At 43.5% G+C, this 21220-nt stretch overlaps 1 protein-coding gene across 3 annotated transcripts in view; it reads left to right on the forward strand.

The window, feature by feature from the left end:
* The window catches only part of CCDC170 (coiled-coil domain containing 170), a 212505-nt gene that overhangs the window by 69631 nt on the left and 121654 nt on the right, over positions 1–21220 (forward strand). For all 3 annotated transcript variants that reach the window (XM_069234716.1, XM_069234718.1, XM_069234717.1), the window contains exons 4-5: positions 14323–14442; positions 14896–15152. In XM_069234716.1, coding sequence (XP_069090817.1) covers positions 14323–14442; positions 14896–15152 — 377 coding nt within the window. The remainder of the gene's footprint in view (positions 1–14322; positions 14443–14895; positions 15153–21220) is intronic.

A 21220-nucleotide genomic window follows, 5' to 3' on the forward strand; every position in this document is an offset into this window, starting at 1 on the left:
ATGTATGAAGCACTTTTACTTGTCATAACCGGCCCATCAGGCCATTTGCAACTGGTAAAATGCTTTCTGGCATGTACCAACTCAATTTTGTGATTCTGTAGCCTATTACAGACTCGCAAAATAGGGTTTGCGACTCACTTTTAGGAAGGGGGGTGCCAGGGCGTCCCTTCCTAATGGTGAGTCGCACTGGTATGAAGGAATGTTTTGCGAATGGGAATGCAGTCGCAAAACATTCGCAGTTCCACTAACTTCAAGTTTGTGGTGAGCCATTCCCATAACAGGAAGGAGTCCCCAAGGGAACCCTTACCCTTTGCGAATGGGGGTGCAACTATTGTTTAAGAGCAGACAGTGGTCCCACAGACAACTGCATACTCTTAAAAAATTAAAAGGAAACGTTTCATTTTTCTTTTTGTAATCCATCCCATTTTCATTATTGTAATGCATCCCACTTTTCTTTTAACCCCTTCGCTGCCAGGCATTTTCTCCTCAGGTTCCGAACCTTTTTTGGCTATTTGGGATAGTTTGTGCTTATGCCCTCATTACATTTTGTCCACATAAGCTACCCAAGCCAAATTTGTGCCCTTTTTTCTAAAGATACCTAGAGTTAGTGGGTTCCCCTGGAGGAGGCCAAGAAATTAGCCAAAATACAGCTAAAATTTATTTTTCTGCAAAAAAATGGGGGAAAAGGGCTGCTACAGAAAGCATGTGTTTTTTCCCCAGAAAATGGCATCAAAAAAGGGTTTGCGGTGCTAAAATCACCATCTTCCCAGCTTTCAGGAGCAGGCAGATTTGAATCAGAAAACCACATTTTTCAACACAATATTGGCATTTTACTGGGACATACCCCATTTTTACTATTATTTGTGCTTTCAGCCTCTTTCCAGATAGTGACAGAAATAGGTGTGAAACCAATGCTGGATAACGGACAGTTAAAGATTTCTGAAAAGTAGACAAAATTCTGAGTTCAGCAAGGTGCCATTTGTGTAGATCTTTCAAGGTTTTCCTACAGAAAATAACAGCTAAAATAAAAATATATTAAAATTGAGGTAAAAAAAGAGCAATTTCCGGCCATGTTTTCTTCTATAACTTTTTCCAGCAATGGCAGATTTTTTAAAGCAATATACCGTTACGTCTGTTGGACTATTCTGGTTGCGGGGATGTATAGGGCTTGTAGGTTCATCAAGAACCCTAGTTACCCAAAGCCAATAAATGAGCTGCACCTTGCAATGCGTTTTCATTGCATACCGGGTATACAGCAATTCATTTGGTGAAGTATAAAGACTGAAAAATAGGTATCAAGGAACCTTTTATATTTCCGAAATGGGCACCAGATAAGGTGTTGAGAAGGAGTGGTAATCTCTGAATTGCGGGTCCCCATACTAGCATGTGAATTACAGGGCATTTCTCAAATAGTCTTCTTTTTTACACACTGTCTTACATTTGGAAGGAAATAATTTAGAGAAAGACAAGGGGCAATAACACTTGTTATGCTATTCTGTGTTCTCCCAAGTCTCCCGATACAAATGGTACCTCACTTGTGTGAGTAGGCCTACTGCCCACAACAGGAAACGCAACATGGATACATCATATTTTTACAGTGAAATCTGACGTGTTTTTTGGAAAGTGCCTAGCTGTGGTTTTTCGCCTCTAGCTACCACAAAGTCAGGCCGACTGGCGATGTATGTTGGCAAATCAGGGAATAGGTAGGTCATGGTCAGCTTTCTGTTCTCAGGACCCTTTCAGACTGAAAAACTCACAAGTTTTAAATGTTGACTCTCCTGGCAACTTTAGCACCATAACCAGGGATCCAATACTGGGGGGGAGGACCAGTTGGAGGATTAGGACTCACTCTGGCTGGCGCCAGGGTTCTATATAGTTAGATCCGTTTCTGTCCCTGAGGCTCTGATCAAAAGCCAGCCAACTAGCCTTTGGAGTCACTCTGAAAGTTGGGTTCAAGTAGGAAATCAGGTCTCAAGCATTAAGGCATTCATCTGAGGGCACAGGGCAGGCCTCAGGTAGCAGGGCAGACCTCTTGGTGCAGTAGGACAGTCCTCTGAAGAACAAAGCATGTCACAGGAAGCAGGCCACCTTTCTGAGAGTCTTTCCGCAGGTCCAGAAGTGACTGAAGAGTGGGTCTTAGGGCCTATTTTTATATCTAGTGCCAGTTTTGGAGTGGAAGAACCTTCTGAAGATTTTCCCCCACAAAAGTGTTTTGGAGTTTCCTGCCTCCCTGTTCTTGCCCCAGCCTGCCTGGGGACACAACAGGTTGACATTTGTGTGTTAGCTGAGGCAAGGTCTTTAACATGGAAGGAGAGCTGTGCACAGCTCCATTCCCCAATTTGCATGGATGGCCCATTCTGCCAACACTCAACCCATCTGTTGTGTGGCTGTCTAGGAGGAATACATAAAGGCCAACTGCCAACTACACCTAGTCAAGTGACCCAAGACAATGCTAACTCTCTAAAAGTAGCATTTTCAGAAGTGTGACTTAAAATCTGACCTTACCATGAAAGTGGATTTTGAAATTATAATACTTTAGACACTAAATGTAACTTTTCTACCTGCTCCGAAACAAAAGTTATCACTTACTAAATGTAATAAGGTAACCCAATGTTATCCTATGGGAGAGGTAGGCCTCACACCAACAAAAACACATTTGTTCGTTTTAACTACCAGAACATATAAAACCTAAACGTTTATATCCAAATATTTAAATGCAATGCACCCTGCCCTATGGGCAGCTTAGGGCCTACCTTAGGGGTGACATAGGTAATAAGAAGGAGTTTTAGCTCAGCAAGTGTTTTTTTGCCAAGTCTAATTGGCAGTTTAACACTGCATACAGGCTGCAATGGCAGATCTGAGACATGTTTTAAGGGGCCACTAAATTGGGTTGCACAATAAGTGCTGCATGCCCACTATTGCAAAACAACAAGGTGAGGATGGAATGCTTGAATTAATCTCAGCCAATGGCAGTCGCTCAAGACTGCATCCCAATACATCTTTGTTTGCCTTCCATGCCACCCTAGTATGGACCTAGCCATATGTAAATCAGTGTTGACCCTGGTCCCCATCGTAATTGTCCAGCCCAAACTTCAAGGCCAGTCCTCCTTGGACCAGAAGGAAGCATCCTGGGACCGGTTTTGGGGTATCACCCCTAATCAGCCAGACTAGCTTGAATCCAGTGGCACAGTCAGCCTGAGATGCACATCTAGGGCGGCACATGCAAAAACAACAAGATGATATATGTAATTGTTGGGACTGATCTCAGCCACTGGCAATTGCTGGGGCTGCATCCCAATCAATCATTTTTTTATCCACCATACCACTCAAGTTTGGACCCAACTATACGCAAATCTCTCTTGATCCTGCTTCCCATGGGAACAGTCCAGCCTGAACTGTCAGGCCAGGTCCTCCCTGGACCGAAAACAATCATCCCGGTATTGGTTTCACTGTATCACCTCTCAGCAGCCAAGCTAGCTTGAATCCAGTAGCACATTGAGCCCAGTACCCACGTTGGGGCATACCCAGCGCACTTAGGGCAGCAAATGCAATAAACAACAAGGTGATGTATGGAATGCATGAATTAATCTCAGCCATTGGCAATTGCTCCGGCTGCATTCCAATCCATTGTTTTTTTACCCACTATGCCACCCCAGTTTGGACCCAGCCATATGCAAATCAGTCTTGACTATGCCCCCCATAGGAACAGTTCAGCCTGACCTGCCGGGCCAGGTCCTCCCATGCCCGCTAATAGCATTTAATTTATCAGCCTTGGCTATATGGTATACCGCTTTGCTAGGGACTAATAAATAAATATGCCAATAAGGTGTAAACCAGTTTACCATGTTTAAAGGAGAGAGCGCAAGCACATGATAGCAGTGGTAAACTGCACAAAGTCAAAAGTCAAATGAAAACAAATTCAGCAAAACAGAAAAGAAGAAAGTAAAAAGTTTGGAAAAATACCAATCAAGGCTGACAGCTCTAACTTATGTCCACCACAGCTGAAAGTGGGGAGAACCACCCAACCTCCTGGGAGTTCTCATCACCAAGGTGAACGAATCTGGACAGACAATCAGCATTGGAGGGGTCTGACTCAGGGCGGTAATCCACTGTAAATACCATTCCCTGTAAGAATGAGTCATCTGAGGGGCCTGTGGTCTGTTTGAACTCAGAAGTAAGTCACAAACAGGTATGATCTCAGCTTCTTCAGTACCCAGACCACAACAAAGCTTCCCTTTCAATAGAACTTCACCTCTGGTGCCTAAGACGTACTCTATAGTAATGAAGGCTACAGGTTGGCCTAGGCCCTTCCAATTCAACTGTGATAATACAACCTCTATGCCACGCTCTGAAGCATCAGTCTGTGTTATAAGGTCCTTAGAGAACTCAGCTGCCTTGTGTATAGGTGCTATGCACATGGCCTGCTTGAGGGTGGCACAGCTTCCTGACAGGCCTCTGTCTAGATCAACTTCTTTGGATACTTCGTAGAAATCAGTTCAGCTAAGGGGCAAGATGACTGGTGCCATAACCCATACCAAACCTCCTGTAATATCCAGTGAGGACCAAGACAGTCCTCACTCCTGTCTGTGCTTTGGGGTGTTCCTGTGCCAGAATAGTCTCTATCTTGGCTTGGGGGGTAGCGCCCTGTCCACGCCCACTAGGTGACCCAGATATATCACAGAACCCTCCTCCATCTTGCACTTGCTGGCCTTGATGGTCAATGAAACAGGTGATCCTCCCAGCTGTAGATAAACCAGGTGATCCTCACAGCCAGAGACAGCAATGTCATCCAGGTAAGCCACACTGAAGACTTCCATCCCTCTAGGACCTTATTAACCATCCTCTGGAAGATGGTGGGGCATTCGTCAACCCATAGGGCTTGACCCTGAACATGTAGTGGACCTCTGGGATAGAGAATGCTGTCCTCTCTTTAGCCCCCACAGTGAGGGCAATCTGCCAGTATAATGTCAGATCTAGAGTACTTAGGAACTCCCATCTTGTCAATGAGCTCATCATCTCTCGGGATGAAGCAGGTGTCAGTTTTGGTGACTGAGTTGAGCTCCCTGTAACCCACACAGAACCTGATTTCTGGGGTTGCCCCTTGTGGTGTGGCTTTGTCTACAAGTACTACTGGACTGGACCAGGCACTACTGGAGTGTTCATTCACCTCTAATTCAGTTTCTCACCAGCTCAGAGATCCTGTACATTTTATTTTACACATCCATACTGGCTCCTGTGTCAATATCATGGGTACACAAATGTGTAAAACAAGGTTGAGGGAGAACAGAGAGGCAAACTGCCCCAGTAAATGGTGACATTCTCTCTGCTGCCTGGGGTTTAGGACAGGGGAGAGGTCAACACCCTCCACTAGCCTTTCCTGTTTCTTGGAATATAGGAGATCAGGGAAGGGGTTCACTCTCCTCTTCCACCCCATCATCTGTCAACAGGAGTATGGTAAATCAAGACCTCTCATAATGGGGTTTGAGGTGATTCATGTGGAGCACCCTTAAGAGGTTCCTGGTGTTCTTGCGCTCCACTAAGTAGGGGACCTCCCCCTTTCTCTCCTTTACCTCATAAGGCCCTGACCAGTGTCCTCGGTGGGTTCTGGGCTTCAGTGGCTCCATCACCCATACTTTTTGGCTATGCTGAAACTTGAACAAAGTAGCCGTCTGGTCATGCCAGAACTTCCTCATCTCCTGTCTGGTTTCCAGATTTGCAGAGGCCTTCTAGAAGCACTGCTCTGGTATCTGGGAGACAGCATGTACGTGACTGTATTCTGGTGGGCTTTCTGAAAGCTTGTTTCTGTCCTTCCTTTATGAAACTGTGATGTCCCCTAACAGGGTGGTCATAGGAAAGTTCAAATGGGCTAATCCCAACTCCCTTCTTTGGCACCTGTCTATAGGCAAAAAGCAGACATGGTAACAGAATGTCTGACTTTTGCCTCATGGGCTCATATAGGCCCATAATCATACCTTTCAGGGTCTTGTCGAATCTTTCAGCAAGCTTTATGTCTGAGGGCGATAGGGCATAGGGAACTTATAGGTTGCCACACATTCATCCCACATGGACTTTATGTAGGCAGACCTGAAGTTGGTACCCCTTCCAGACACCTCTTTGAAAAATCCCTACCAGGGTGCTAGCCATTGCATGTGCAGTTCCAGATCTCAGACGTTTGGCCTCTGTGTATCTACTGCATGGTTCAGGATAAGCCTGTTTCCCCAGGCAGATGTGGGATCCAAGGGCCCAATAATTTTGATGCCCACCCTTTCAAAACGGGTGGGGTGCCAATGGAGGGTAAGGGATCAGGGGAGCCTTTAGATTTTTCCCTGACTCCCCACTACTCTGACAGGTGGGTCATGACCTACAAAATTCATCAAAGACTGTCTCCATCTGGGGCCAATAAAATTGGATGACAAGCCTGGCAAAATTCTAGTCATGACCCACATGTCCTGCCAAGAGTCTACCATGAGCAAGACCCAGTAGGAAGGCACTGCGGCATTGGGGGGCACCAACAAATGAGCTGCCACAAGCTAGGGAACCATAGGCTCACATATAGGAGGCCATTCTCCAAATACATCAGGTAATCTCTAGCGGTGTTACCAGTGACCAGGGCCACAGCTTGCCATCTCAAGCCCTCTAGAGTTGGGCATTGTTTCTGAGCTCTATAGAACTCCTTCCTGATAGGCCCACCCTCAACCTGCCACCCAGCAAGCTCGGGCAAGTCTTTCAGGGCTGCAGTATCCTTCCTTGTAAGCTACAGGATGTCATCCTCAGGCTTTCCTACCTCCTGGACCATGTGAGTTTTCTGTTGCCCTTTCTCTTTTTGGCAGCTGCCCGGGCCATTTTTCCAGACTGCAGGCCTCCTTGACTCCCCCCTTAGCTGCCATGGACCTTGTTGTCAGGCACAGTCATTCAGGCAACCCTAACATCTACAAGTGTGATTGGACCTCCAATACCATCCAGATAAGGTGCTAACAGGCACTCCACAAGCATAGCAGAGCTCACAGCTTCTTTTAGAGAACCTGAGACCCCATCACTCAAAGGGAACCAAAGCCACTGAGTAGTGACTTTCAAAGTCGTCTGCTACTATGAACTGATGGAATGACTTGGGGATTACCTGTTCTGAGGATACCAGATAACACCTTACCTTTGTCATGCTGGCTACAATGTCCCTTAGTGCCTCCAGCCTCAGCCCATTGATAGTGGCTCACTGTCTACACTTGAAAGTACTGGAAGGCATGTGGGGTTTTGGGCACCATCTCTTTGTCGCTCAGGGACATTAGTGTAACCTCTGCGCTACCCCCGATACTAACTGAGGAAATCTCTTCCCCAGGCGCTGCACTGACCAACCCTTGGATCTGCCCGCCAGTGAGGGCTGTGCCCTCTAGGGACATCTTACACCTCGCTTCATGTTTCCATACTTGTAACACTCATAGTACTTGGGTACAAGCTTTCCTGCTTTCTTGTCCCTAAAACTATTTTGCATGTGGTCAGATTAGGGCTGGGTGTTCTTCCCCCTTTGAACTATTTTGGGGCCTTAAGAGAATTCTTAATTTTCTTTATCTGACCCCTCTTTCTTCCTGTGTGGACCTGACCACCCTTTTGGGCATTGCCCCCAGATGTCTGATTGGACAATCTAGTGCTGGCCCTCCTGTAAAAGCACCTTGGAGTCAATGAGCTTCCTGTCATTCAGATGTTGACACAGATCTGTAAAGCAAGTACAAAGCATGTGCTCCCTCAAAATAAGGTCATACAGCCCATTAACATCACTCAGTGGCTTACTTGATTAGTCCCAGAAATCCACCAAGACTGGTTTGGTAGTTTCTGGCTGCCCCTGAACCTGATACAATACTTCTCAGAGGTCAGCCCAAACATTCCAAGTAAAATGGCTTTCATGGGAGTGTACCTCATCTGGTCCCCCACCTCTAATGTAAAAAGGGTATCTTTCCACACTGGGTGCATGTGCTTCCACAGGCTGGCTCACAAATCCTCCTCTGGAACTGTATGGATCCCCTGAGCTCTCTCATATGCTAAAAACTGTTTGTGTATATAATCCTTCCACCACATAGCTGGGCACCAGGTCTCGGGTATGCAGAATCTCACTTCTCCATTGGACATTGGATTGCTGCCACTATTGGTGCTGAACCTTGCTGCTTGCTTTGCTTTCAGGTCCAGCTCCTTCAGACTCATTTCATGAGGCATTCTCTTTCCCTCCCGAACCAGCTTCTTCTCCTCTAGGGTTTTGTATGCCCCCACCTTCCTCTTCTCCATATTAAGTTTGTTACTTAAGTAACTTTGTCAGCATCCTGTCCACCAACTCCACAAGGGACAAGCAGTTGGAGGACAACCTGTTCCCTGCCTTGGCAGGGGGCTCCATTTCTGCCACCAGGTTGTCCTCCTTGACCCTGCAAAATATGAGATGTAGAAGATTGGTGGCATTTAAAAGATGCCTGACACCCTGTATGGAACAGTGAACGTGGTCGCAAAAACAGCTATCAGCTTTCAAGGTTCCTCTTGACCTGCTACAATACTTTGTGGATAAAGGAAACTAAAGATCAGTCTCAGCTGGCACGGGCCCTCTTAGCAATTTCCTATAGGTCAAGGAGAACTTATTATGTACATAGGACTAATGACAGCTTCCTGGAGCTATGAGTCTAACTTCAAACAAAGAACTTGCCCAACTGGCTACTGTCATAGCTTTCCTTCGTGTGTATAAAATCTGACGAGAAAAGAAGATAGTGACAAGTGCCCTACATACTGCTTGCAATGTCAAACAGGGCATATTTTCCAAGAAGTTTGCCTTAAACGTTAGAAGACCCCTAACTATGAAAACAATGATGGCCTCATTTATGAGGCCCTAGTGGCACACTGTGCTACCGGAGTGTAATTTTTTTACCCTCCGGTGGCGCAGTGTGCCAGCCCATATTTTCAAGGCCACGTAAAGCCACCTTGCGTGGATTTTCATGGCCTTTTAAATATGGACCACCTTTCACGCATCATACTGCATGGAAGGGGTTTTCCATTGGTGTTGCTTGGGGTGTTTCCACGCAACACCAATGGAACCAGAAGGAATCTGATGCATTCCCAGATTTACAAGTCTGGTAATGTGTCAGATTACTATGCCACCTCATGGGGGGAGTAAGAGTGACACAACAGGGAAAAATGTCAGAATTTCTTCCCGTTTCTTCCGCTTTCTGTATGCTGAATTCTGCAGCACACATAGAAAGAGAAAAACACATCTTGTGATTGTTATTGTGTAGGAGGATGCCTCTTCCTGTATAAAAACAATCATCCACACAATGCAGGCACCCTTGCACCATGGCGCAAGGGTACCTGCGTTGGCTCACAGCAACAATTTGATTTCAGCACAGGGGGAGGGGACAGAAATGTGGTGCATCTTGTAGATATGGTGCATTTCTGTCCCTTCCTGATGGCACAGCACTGCGCAGCAAGACACAGGCTACGCCGCCACAGGCCTTGTAAATGAGGCCCAGAATCCCTAAAAGGGTGTCAGAATTTATATTTGATACCTGATGAAGAAAAAAGGACATATTGAAGCTTTCCATGATATGTGTTACATTTTTCATACCTGGAGAATGGAGTGTGCATGCCTGCAATATTTTTTATGGTTTTCAGTTCTACTGGCTACATTCTATGAGATATGATCTGTTCAATAATTTCTACATATTACTTGAACGGAAGCCAGTCTGAAGTGAGCTGAAAAACACCCAGATAATTTGACTAGATTTCCCTTTTTACTCAGAGATCTTCAGAGTACCGAAAACAGAGGGTTCTGACTAATCCCGATATGGGCTTAATTCACAAACACAGATCAGTATAGCCACTACTTTAGATCGAACCATAGACTCATGAATGATGATGTCTCAAATATGATCCCTTACCACGCTCTAAAATGACACAAACACAATGTAGTGTTTAAAAGTCTTTAAAACTAAAAAGTTCACGAGGAAAATTGTAACCATTATATAAGAACTAGCAAATATAAGCAAAGGCAATTATTAGAAAAATGAATTAAACACTAGTATTTTAATCTAGAAACCAGTTTCTAACTTTCTATGATTTCCTTCTGTGCAGACCAGCTGACAATTGGGTTTCAGCTACTGGAGTGGTGCAAAGCGAAACATTAATGAAGTTAATTACACATTGTGTATAAACAGTATGAAGGGCAAACTGATCAAGCATTTTACCCGTTTGAAAACATAAAATAACAATTGAAGCTATTTCCTCATGGGACATAAATCGTATTTAATTCTCTACCTACCAGTATTTCATTAAGTTCATTTGAATACTCCTTGCCGATCAGCACCCGGGGTCTGTGTGAGTCAAGAATGCCCTCCTAATGAAGGAAAATTTTGTACTGCTAAAAGATAACGAGTAGTTTAGCTTTGCTTGATTTCATAGCATCATGCCTCAAAGTAATACAATTATATAATACCACTGACTGTCCAGGCTTTTATTGTAGACATTGTAGCTATTGCCATGGCCGGATTTCGTGTAATAAGAAGTAACTAGTGATTGTAGATCATGTTGTTGTGCAAGTTTCGTAATGAATTGATGAGTGTCTCAGCACGTCTGATAGGTTATTAGTAGGCGTGTACAATATCTTTACATGAAAATTTGAAGAAATCACACAAAATATCACATAATTATGCAAAAATGAGAATCCGTAATTTTGCCATATACTTTAGCGGAAGTGCTTGAGACGATTTTACGCTTAATAGTGCAAAAAACACAGTTTCTGCAAACAACGTCCGCTTGTGTTCTAGGTATTGCCATTAGTCTCATGCTTGTGCGCTACTATAATTTTGTGGCGAATGGCAGCTTAGTTACATGGCATGGCATGATAGTGTAATTTCAGGAATGTAGTTTAACAAATGTAAAACAGAATTCCCGAAATTTGTTGAATTAAGCCAGTGCAATTTAAATACCCTCCCTGCCTAATTATGGTTCTTTTTTTGTAATTATAATTTTGAGTAACATATAGTCTCACTTGCATCCAATGGTTGGTGAGGTGCATTAGTGAAGGTTAAGGGAAAGGACCGGGGAAGGAGGAGGAGGGTGGTGGGGACAGGAAGATTACGTCAACTTGAAAGGAGGAGAGGTGGGAATGGGTTTATTAGTTGAAACTTGGTCTTTTAGGTATTCAAAGTCTTGGGATGGGTCAGTGGGGTTGATACAGGACCTCACAGTCAAGATCCGAGTAGCAATGTAGTTGAATCCTCACTTCATGATAGTCTGAGTACACAGAGGTAGCTAGGGCATGTTGGTTCCCAGAAGTCCCAGGTCAGGAATCATATGACGGGGCCTCACATTTTATCAAACGTGTCAGTGAGTGTTCTGTCGAGGACTTGAGTTTCTCCATTGCAATAAAAACCCACAGTCTGAATGGTCAGGTGAGGCATCCGTGCCCCAGTTGGATGTGATGGCCTGTTTGGCTGCACAGAGAACTGTTGTTGTTGCTTTTCCTCTGTCAAAGTAGATGAGGTAGGTCAGTAGGTTTGGGAGCCCCAGTATGACATACCTAGCGAAGCAGGAGATATCTGTAGTGAAAATGTCATTGATATTTATTAACACCAGTCTAGCTGGAGTGTAGTACCAGTTGTCAGTGATTTTTAGCAGGGATTATTTCTCTGAAGCACTAAGGTAGGAGGTGTGGGTTCTGCAAAGGATATCAGACCATTCTTGGGGTGTGGAATGGCATTCCAGTTCAGACTGCCATCGTCTCTGGGATGGAGACTTGCTAGAGCCCATGGGTTTGTTTAAGAGTGTTTCATATGTCAGAAAGTAAACATCTATCATCTTTTTTGGTGCTCTGACACTTTTCAAATTTTGTGAGTAGTCTACAAGCATGTGGGTGATTCACTGGCTGATTGAAACAATGTTTGATGGCTGTGTACCGCCAGTGTTCACTGGTAGAAATGCCGTAATTAAGTTGGATTTGTGAAAAGTCTTGAATACCTGTATGATCAAAAAAAGTCACCAATTCATTTGCTGTTAGCTGTTCACCAAGCATAGAATGCTGAGCCTAAACAACCAGGTGGAAATCTGAGGTTGCCTGTAATAGGAGGGTGAAGGTAGAGAAATGTGGATTAGCCCTTTGCCATCATGGTCCTCTCCAGACCTCCTTTGTCACCCATGTGACCGGGGAAATGTATAATTAGAGAGCCAGGGCATTTTCCAGACATGTATCCCTGCTATGGACTGGTCAATGAAACACCAATGCTTTTCAGAGAGTTGCCTGTTCCATTCCACTTTGTATATGAATTGGGCAGCTAGGAAGTAGTGAGTAAATTGAGGAATCCTTAGGCCTCCCTTTGCAGTGGACAGGTAGGCCTGCTTTCTGGCCATGGGAGGTTCCTTGCTATCCCAGATGTATGGGTCTATCATTTGATGTTTGCTCATAATCTGTGGGGTGGGAGTGGGTGGAGGGTTGCATGATGTGCAATATCTTACGTAGGAGTGTAATTTTCACTGCTGGGAACTTGCTTACCAGCTCTCCCACATTGCAGATCCCTTTGTGCGGTGGTGACCAAGTCGGCTTAGTTGCGTTTCACCGTATCGCAAAGTGAGGGGAATAATGTAAGTTCTAGGTATTTCACCCCTATACCCTCCCATGGGAAGTGTAAGAGGCATTCTAGTTGAACCTTGTTGTTCTGTGGTATGGTTAGGTTCAGCCTGAGACCTCTCTAAATGCATTCAGCTTTCTCAGAAGGGCTGGTATTGACATGTGGTTGGGTCAGCACTATCATGACATCATCAGTGCAAAGTGTTAGTTGGTGTTCTTACTTACCAAAGGTGATGCCTTTAATCAATGTGTTTGCTCATGTCCACTGTGCCAGTGATTCCTTGTATAGGGCAAAAATAAGGGGGTCGGGCATCTTTGGTGGGTGCCTCTGGCTATCATGAAGGGTCGAGAGGTTAAGCTGTTAATCCTCACTTGGATAATTGGGTCAGCATACCTACCCCAGACTCATTTCAGCAAGCACTTCCCCAGACCTACACTTATCCAGAACTTGTTGGGGAAAAGTCCAGTGTAGTCAGTCAAATGTCTTTTCAGCAGCAATCGAGATGAGTAACGCCAGGATGCGTTTGTTGTAGAAGGCGCTTAGGCCCAGATTCTGGTCAGTGTCACGCAGCGCAGCATCTGAAAAAGTTGTGCTGCGCTGCGTGACAGGATGAGAGCAGGAGAGCGCCTTATTCACATAGAAATGCCACTCTCCTCCCCTCTCCACAGCGGTGGCACTAATTTTAGCTGCTGTGCGCCAGGAAAACATCTACCATGTGTTTTGTACAGGAAGGCTATCCTTCCTGTACAAAATACTATGCCTAGACAAGGGCAAATGCTTTTCCTGCTTTGTATGTGTGCTGCTCAGTGCAGCACACTTGCAAAGTCGGAAAAGCAGGGAGAAATTAAAACATCTGTTTTGCCCCCGGTTTTAAAAGGTGTTAATTTTTGGTGCTAAACCCTTTCTTCCTTTGTTTCAGAATAGGGTTTATCGTCAAAAAGCATGGGTGGTAGCATGCGTATGCCCATGCACCACCCGTGTAATGCCCCATTGACGCACAGTAACGCAAAGCAGCGTTTCATGCTGCTTTGCGTTACTTTGCCAAACAAACCAACGCAAATAAGTATTTGTGTTGGTTTGTAATTGCTAAAAAAAAGTTCAGCATCGGTTTAGCGTTACAAAAAGCAACGCTCAACAGATGCTAAACCTTTGAGAATCTGGACCTTAATGTTATCGCTGGAGCCGCGCTCCTTGATGAACTCGGCTTGGTCAGAATCTACAAGTATGGGTTTAGGCCGTATGCTAAAATTCCTCTAAACAGCTTGCCATCGAGTTCAACAAGGATATTGGACGGTATGATGAGCACGGTGTAGGGTCTTTCCAGGTATGGGTATCAGTGTGATCCCCGGCCTTATAACACACAATGCTGACAGTCTCTGGTGCTATCAACCCTAATGGCAAAACCTACCAAGAAGACACATATGTGCCAAAAGAAGGTGAGTAGAGATGAGGCGTAAATTTTTGATGCACACAATCAACAGGTTTGCCTATTCCTGGAACGCTAGAGAATTTTGGAAGATGGTTCACATACATAATGTGTATTCAAATATATGAATAATAATTCAAATGTATGGGTACATAGTAAGTGGCTTAAAGGAAATAGTAAGTTATACAAATCAAACGTACTCAGAGATATTTGTTCTTCATGATATGTTAGAAGAGTTTCTGGAACTTATAGCTGAATAAAGTTTGGCTTCCATGTTAAAAGCACTAATTAAACGCTTTTCTTTACTAGGATTACCTTTTAGAAGTTCCCATCACACGAGAACAGATGAATCACTATCGACATTCAGCAGAAACTGCTCGCAGTGAGCTTGCTGCACTGCATGTAAAGTATGAATCTTCACAATCAGAGGTAAGAACAGTAAGCCACGTTTATATTGTTGTATTTAACCATACTTTCAGCCTCATTTCCGCAGTCGTTGTAAAAAGTAATTTAAGGTTTTTTTTTGTAATTTTCCTATAAAGATACAATAAGCACAGACTTAATAGTAAACAGCATTATGAACACAGTCCATTGTAAATTTAGCCATTGCCAAGCATATTGCTAATATTAAAGGTTAAAAATAAAGAGAACGTAGAATTTGCAACGTTTTACAACCTACACCTGAAGAAGGCAGTCTGTAATGTTAACTTGGGTTCTAGAGCCTTTCTCTGACTATACGTTTAGATTAAGGTATATCCAGAATATCTAGCCACAGTAAATGATATGCAGTAACCCCACAGTAGCCACCTCTTCGGCCTGTAAATGCTTCGGCTCTCGTCTGGGCAACCATCATGACCGTTGCTGTTTTACATTTACTTACAGCTGCTTGATCTCAGATCCAAGCTGTCCTCTCGAGATGCCACGCTTCAAGAATTAAAGAGTGAAGTGGAGAACTATAAAGAAAACAATGCCAGGCAGGCCTCTCTCATCAGCTCTCTCAGAGGCAGGGTCCAGGAGACAGAAGAGGAGACGGGCATACTTGCAACGTCCAAAAGCCGAGCAGAACTAACAATGCATGCCGTAATCCAGGAGAACCAGGAACTAAAGGAGAATATCCAGGAGCTAGAGGAGAGATTGAAGTAAATTAGTTGAATTGGTTTTTATTTGTTTAGCCCAAACATCCATAGAACAGTAATTCGTTTTTACAGATCCACAATTCCTTCTTTGTAAAAAGAAAAAAATACAGTGTTTTCCTCAGGAGCTTGCTTTACTGCTCCTGGCTGCTGGGGCTGCCAGCTACCTAGGCTGTATAGGCTGAATTCCAGTTCCTCTTTAGTCCACCATCTTGCACTCCTGTTTTCTTTATCTTATTCTTGCATGCTTATTTTTATCCCAACTTTGTCACTTTGCTACTGTTATACTATTTAATTTCTTTCTCCTTTCTAATTTTCTGTCTTTCTCTCTATAGTTCTGTTGATGAAAACATGTTTTTGGTCCATAAAAGGTGCCAGTGCGCACCACCTTCAAAAATTAGGCACTGGTCCCATGACATTATCAAAGTGCTATTTGTTGCTATTTATGGGGATGCGTGAGTTCACTGCCTGGTGATACAGTTTGTGCTCTCAAATGTTGTTTTATACATCTTGGTCTGGATTGGCACAGCGGTACCTTTCCCTCTGAGCAATCACCACACACACTGACACTGACAGACTGTTCAAAAAAGAGTAACAAGTAAAGTTCAGTGAACGTACCACATAGTATACGCTAAGTATACGTTTAGAATATAAAATAAACTTGAAACCACCAATCAATGCAAATTTCAGTGTGCAACTTAGACTTTCAGATCTATGCATACATGCCATATGCTGTGTCTCTTGTCTTTAGGTTTCATTTATCAGATCTGAACATTCTCTATTGTAGTCTTTGCTTTCTTTGCCCCAACTGGACTAATACATGAATTAATAATAATTTAAAAAAAGAAAATGATGGGACTAGGTGCATGAACATTCGCAAGTTAGGCAACTGTAAATGTGACTCATTAGTGCTGAAGAAATGCTGTTAAGGAATTACAGGGCTGCATGTGTGTGAATCAAATGGCCCTTTTCTAGTGGATCCCTGTTGGACCTGGCCCTTTCTGCAGGGTCATTCCAAGACTTTTTGTCTTTTCCCTTCACTTTTTACTGAATTTGTTTTTGTTGACTTTAGCACTCTAGGCACTTTACTTCTGCTGACCAGCGCTAAAGTGCTAAAGTACAGGTGCTCTGTAATCTAAGCATGGTAACATTGGTTTATCCACAATTGGAGCATTTAATTTGCATGTAAGTCCCTAGTAAAATGCACTATATGTGGCCAGGGCCAATAAATTAAATGCTATGAGTGGACCTGAAGCACTGAATGTGCCACCTACTACACTAGCCCTTCAAACATGCCTCAGGCCTGCCACTGCAGAGCCTGTGTGTGCAGTTTTAAACCTCCATTTCGACCTGGCAAGTGCACCCTCTTGCTAGGTTCAAACCTTCTTTTTTATTACATATGTCACTCCTAAGGTGGCCCTAGTTAGCCACAAGGGTGGGATGCAACATATTTATTGAGTTGGACATGTACTTTTATGTTTAACATGTCCTGGTAGGGAAAAACGTCTGTTTTTCACCACAGCACAGTCTATCTCTCACATAGGTTATCATGAGGATTGCCTTAAAACATCTTTTTAAGTGTAATTTCCCATTGGAAACAGATAGAATGTTGGCGTTTGGTGTCTCTGAACTCACAATGTAAAAGTACATCTTTTAGTAAAGTTATTTTTCAAATTGCATGTCTGAAAATGCCTTTGTCTCTGAATACACACCTGGGGTAGATGACAGCTGAGTTTTGTGCTTTCCCTCTAGGCAGTCACACAAAAGGAGCTACAAGTTGACATTTACATCCTGATGGCCCATCACCAGGCTGATGGGTTTTCCTGGGCTAGATGGGAAGGAGGAGCTGACACTCACACCTGAATGGGACTGTGCCTCTCCTCACACAAAAGGATGCATACTCTCCCTGTAGAGTGTCAGGAGCCAGGAAAGGAAAGGCAGGGACCTTGTGATCTTCAAAGGCCACTTTGTAGTCTCCCCCACTTCAAAGGCACATTTGGGTATAAGTACTGGACCCCAAACTCCACCAATTCAGTTCACTTTGGAGTCCTGGGGAGACTCTGCCAAGAAGAGGAACTGTGCTACCAGGAGGGACTGCCAATTTGATAACTGCTTTGCTTTATTGGTCTGATGCCTGCTAATTGCTGTGCTGCCAGAAGAGACTACCACTTTGGAAGCTGCTTTGCTGTGCTGGCCTGCTGCCTTTGACATTGAGAAGGACTGAAACCTACTCTACAACCCTGAAAAAAAAACGAAACTCCAAAGGCTTGTTAGCTTGCCCCTGTTCTCGAAGTCTCAAACCCATCAGAGACTTTTCTCCTTTCTTCTTGTTAGTCTGCAACAAGAGCCATTCTGCAAACACCAGCGTGTCCCCAGTGTTCTACTCTGCATAAGGAATAGTTTTGCTGTAAAGATCAAGCGCCACACTTTCACCGTAGCCAAGTGCTCTCTTTTTTTAAGTTCCAAGAACCAAGATACACACTGACTGAAATCATTACCTTCAGCCTGAGCTGATGCTGCGGAGTCGAGGGAAGCCTTCTAGCATGTCCCCTGTGTTTCTATAACAGTCGAACTTCCCCCATGATAACGCATTAGCAGAGGCTGCACAGGACATCGCACAGACCTGTCAATCCTTTTCTGGATTCCGCTTAATCACCCCAGTCTAGTGAGACCGCAATGACTCACTGAACGCGAGTGCTCTTCTAGCACTGTCAACTGAACACTACCTCAGTTACCCCACAAGGAAGGAACACATTTCTTTCAGCACTATGTTACATGCATACTTGAAAATGCTATAACTTGCAAATTACTTATTAAATCTTTGTCATTTAGGTCTTGTGTTAAGCAGCTACCTATTCTCTATTCGTCTAAACTGGTGTGGAGTCTTTTCGTAGTGTCTTTCACTCTGTTACTGTTCTTAGGTGTTGCACAAATACTTTACAAATTGCCTCTTAAGTTAAGCCTGACTGCTCTGTGCCAAGCTACCAAAGGGTGGGCACAGGTTAATTTAGGCTGTGCACCTGACTTATCCTGACTAGGATTGTGGTTCCTACTTGGGCAAGGTGCATACCTCTGCCAATTGGAGACTCAATTTCTAACAATCCCTTATGGAGGGATCATCACAGGGAGGACTCCCAAGCAAAAATCCACCCACTAGACACCATGGATGTCTGTAAAAGGAGTTAGTGGCTGCCATGCATGGCCAATTTCTCCCTTCCACCAAGATCCCCAACAGGATTTCTCCCCTCTGGCAAGGGTAGAATGGCAGAAGAGGAAAAAGCCTGCTAGGCACCATGAAAATTTTCTATAGAAAAAATAGTTTAGTGGGGACTGGCTCATTCCAGAAACGAGTCACTCCCAAGCCACTGGGCCCCAAGCAGACTTTCTGCCCCTTAAGCCCTCTGTATACTAGGAATGGAATACCTTTAAAAAAACAGGGTGACATATTGGTATTTTACCCCTGTCTGCAGGCCCATGGCTCATTCTTATTCTCAAAGAATTCCCAATTCCCAATTCCCAATGTCCTTTCAGATGTCAAGGGTATGGTTTCAGAATTTGAGCTCTGGGTCGACGAATGCCAGGGAATGTTACTGACCTTGGATATTTCTGAAAACTAGAGACCCATTTGAAACTTCGCTGGTGTGGTTTGTGTGTATCTCAGCACATTTTCGCACCTAGAATGCCCAGCGGATATCAAAGTGCAAGTACATTTTTACCAAATTGATATGACTGAACTATCAGGCACTTTCAGCTAATAGCAAAAGTCTCACTATCCTGCATTCATTCACACGTCACCTCATAAAAACATTCCCCAGTGTCTATGGGTGGGCCTAACATCTGTGATATTCACTTCACACGGTCCAAGTTTTGATCAGCTGTTGTCCAGCATGATAGGCCCAGACGCAAATGCAGGTTACTATTTTCATCAGTAGTAGTTTGGAAATGCAAGAAAGTAGGAATTTTGGTTTGGCCACAAATTCTGGAACTTTCTTTAAAAGAAATATGAGGAAACTGAGTTTTTTGCCATAATGCCAATATTTATATGTCATGCGGGCTTTGAAAAAGGCACGAGATCCACACTAATCAAGGCATGCTTGACTCTCCTGAGTAGGGACCTCTTTTTAAAATGTGAGGTAGGGTCAAGACATTTGGGAGTTTCTGTTGTTCTTTTTAGTATCTCCAACGAAAGAGACAGAAAAGGCATTTTAACATTCCAAGGTCAACAGAGCTTATAATTGACTGGTGGGGGCATTTTCTGTTCATTATATCGCTCTTATTTACTTGCTGTTTTATTGGGAATAGGGAAATGATTTTCCATGGTCTTCTGCTTGCTTGGCATTACCTCTCATCTAGGATTGTGCAGGACGACCATTGCTTGGACACCCATTGTATTCCAGTGCTTGATCATCTTACTATTTCTCATTCTCTTGTATTCTCAAGGTTGATCTACCATAGTTCACCACAAAATTGGTTCCCTGTTATTCTTATTATTCATTGTTCTTTCTTGCTGCTTTTTCCTGGAGTTCATGTGTCCTTGAAGAATAGGGCTAGTCATACCTCAGATCACCAAACTGGGACATGTATGACACTGGGCATTGGAAAGCCCTCACCCACAAGATTGTGCCATCATCACTGAGCATTCCCATACTGTGAATAATACGAGTCAAGGTGAGGTACAACCACCAAATGGTGAGGGCAAGGGTTTTTTGTTAAAGTCCCAGAAAAAATCATTTCTTCTGTTGACAGAGAGAGCAAAAATAAAGTAGTCTTCTGTTATCCAATCCAAATGTTTTAATTTCTGGTCACCGGGATTGGGTTAAAAACTAGGACAACACCGCCAAATGTTATCAGTGATGGATGTGGGCTATTAGTACTCATCCATCTGATGAGGTTTGTATTTTTCTGCCATTTATTCATATGCCCATTGGGTCTACAGCTTTCTTCAGGACTTATACGGGTCTCTGGCTCGAAGTGCCTGTAGGTGAAATCTCTCGGTCATGGTCACGATATTATCTAAGCATGCTTAGTATCTATCAAATTGTGGACACCACATACTAAATAATGGAAATTCCTTGTTGACTTTTACATATTGCCCATGCATAACCACATTATGGGCAGACCGCATGACATGTCAGTGGTCTGATGCAGTTATGAGCAATCAATAATATTTGCATAATCCAGCATTATTATTGTGATGGAATTAATGTTATGTTACCATTTATATAAGAATGTTTTAGTTATATGTAATATAGTATATATTTCAAATAGTTAATGTTGTTCTTAAATTTAATTTACTATTAAATAGTTTGAATTCTATATACTTACCCATTTAAAGACAATAGCTTTGTCCAGTATATTGTTGTGGTGTATACGTCTGTACTTTAAATAGTTGAGTATGTGAGGTAGATATTTGTGTACTCAGTATTTTTTAGCAATATTTAGTGTTGCCAAAGTTTTGTCATTGATATTATGTCATCAAAGCTTTACTTTTTCTTTATCTGCTGTATTGTTTCACTATCCTTAACCAGACTCTCCACACACCCATCTATACTGTCAGACCAATGCAACACTATTTTGCATGTTAGCAGATTAGAATGGGGAGTATAAAGATACATTGCTGGTGGATGCACACAAAACCCCAGATTTTAGGATAATCATGCAATGAGTTTTTGGATTAACCTCTAATGGGCACAGTGATTCATTCCTATTTCATACTTTCTACTGTTCCAAATTAAAGTAAATGATTAGAGCATAACGCTTCTCAGAGTTGATGACAAAGTGAAGTTTTTAGTTGGCCATTTTTTTTGTTAAAAGTGAATTGAACTTGCAGCCCATATTTTATAGAGGATGGTGTCTCCTTATGCAAGTGGGGGCTTCGTTTGGTCGATGGGATTAGACTTTCCTAATTTACTGGCATGAGACCTGACAGCCTTAAGGGGGTCTCCCCCAAACGTTTTGCCTGTCATCCCTCACTTTTGCTGATCTGTTTTTGTTCACTTTACGACTCTGGCAACTTTAGCACTGCTAACCAGTGCCAAAGTGCATGTGCTCACTCCCCTAAAACATGGTAATGT

This window comes from Pleurodeles waltl, chromosome 5 (assembly GCF_031143425.1).
Source record: "Pleurodeles waltl isolate 20211129_DDA chromosome 5, aPleWal1.hap1.20221129, whole genome shotgun sequence".
In the NCBI taxonomy this organism is placed as follows: Eukaryota; Metazoa; Chordata; class Amphibia; order Caudata; family Salamandridae; genus Pleurodeles; species Pleurodeles waltl.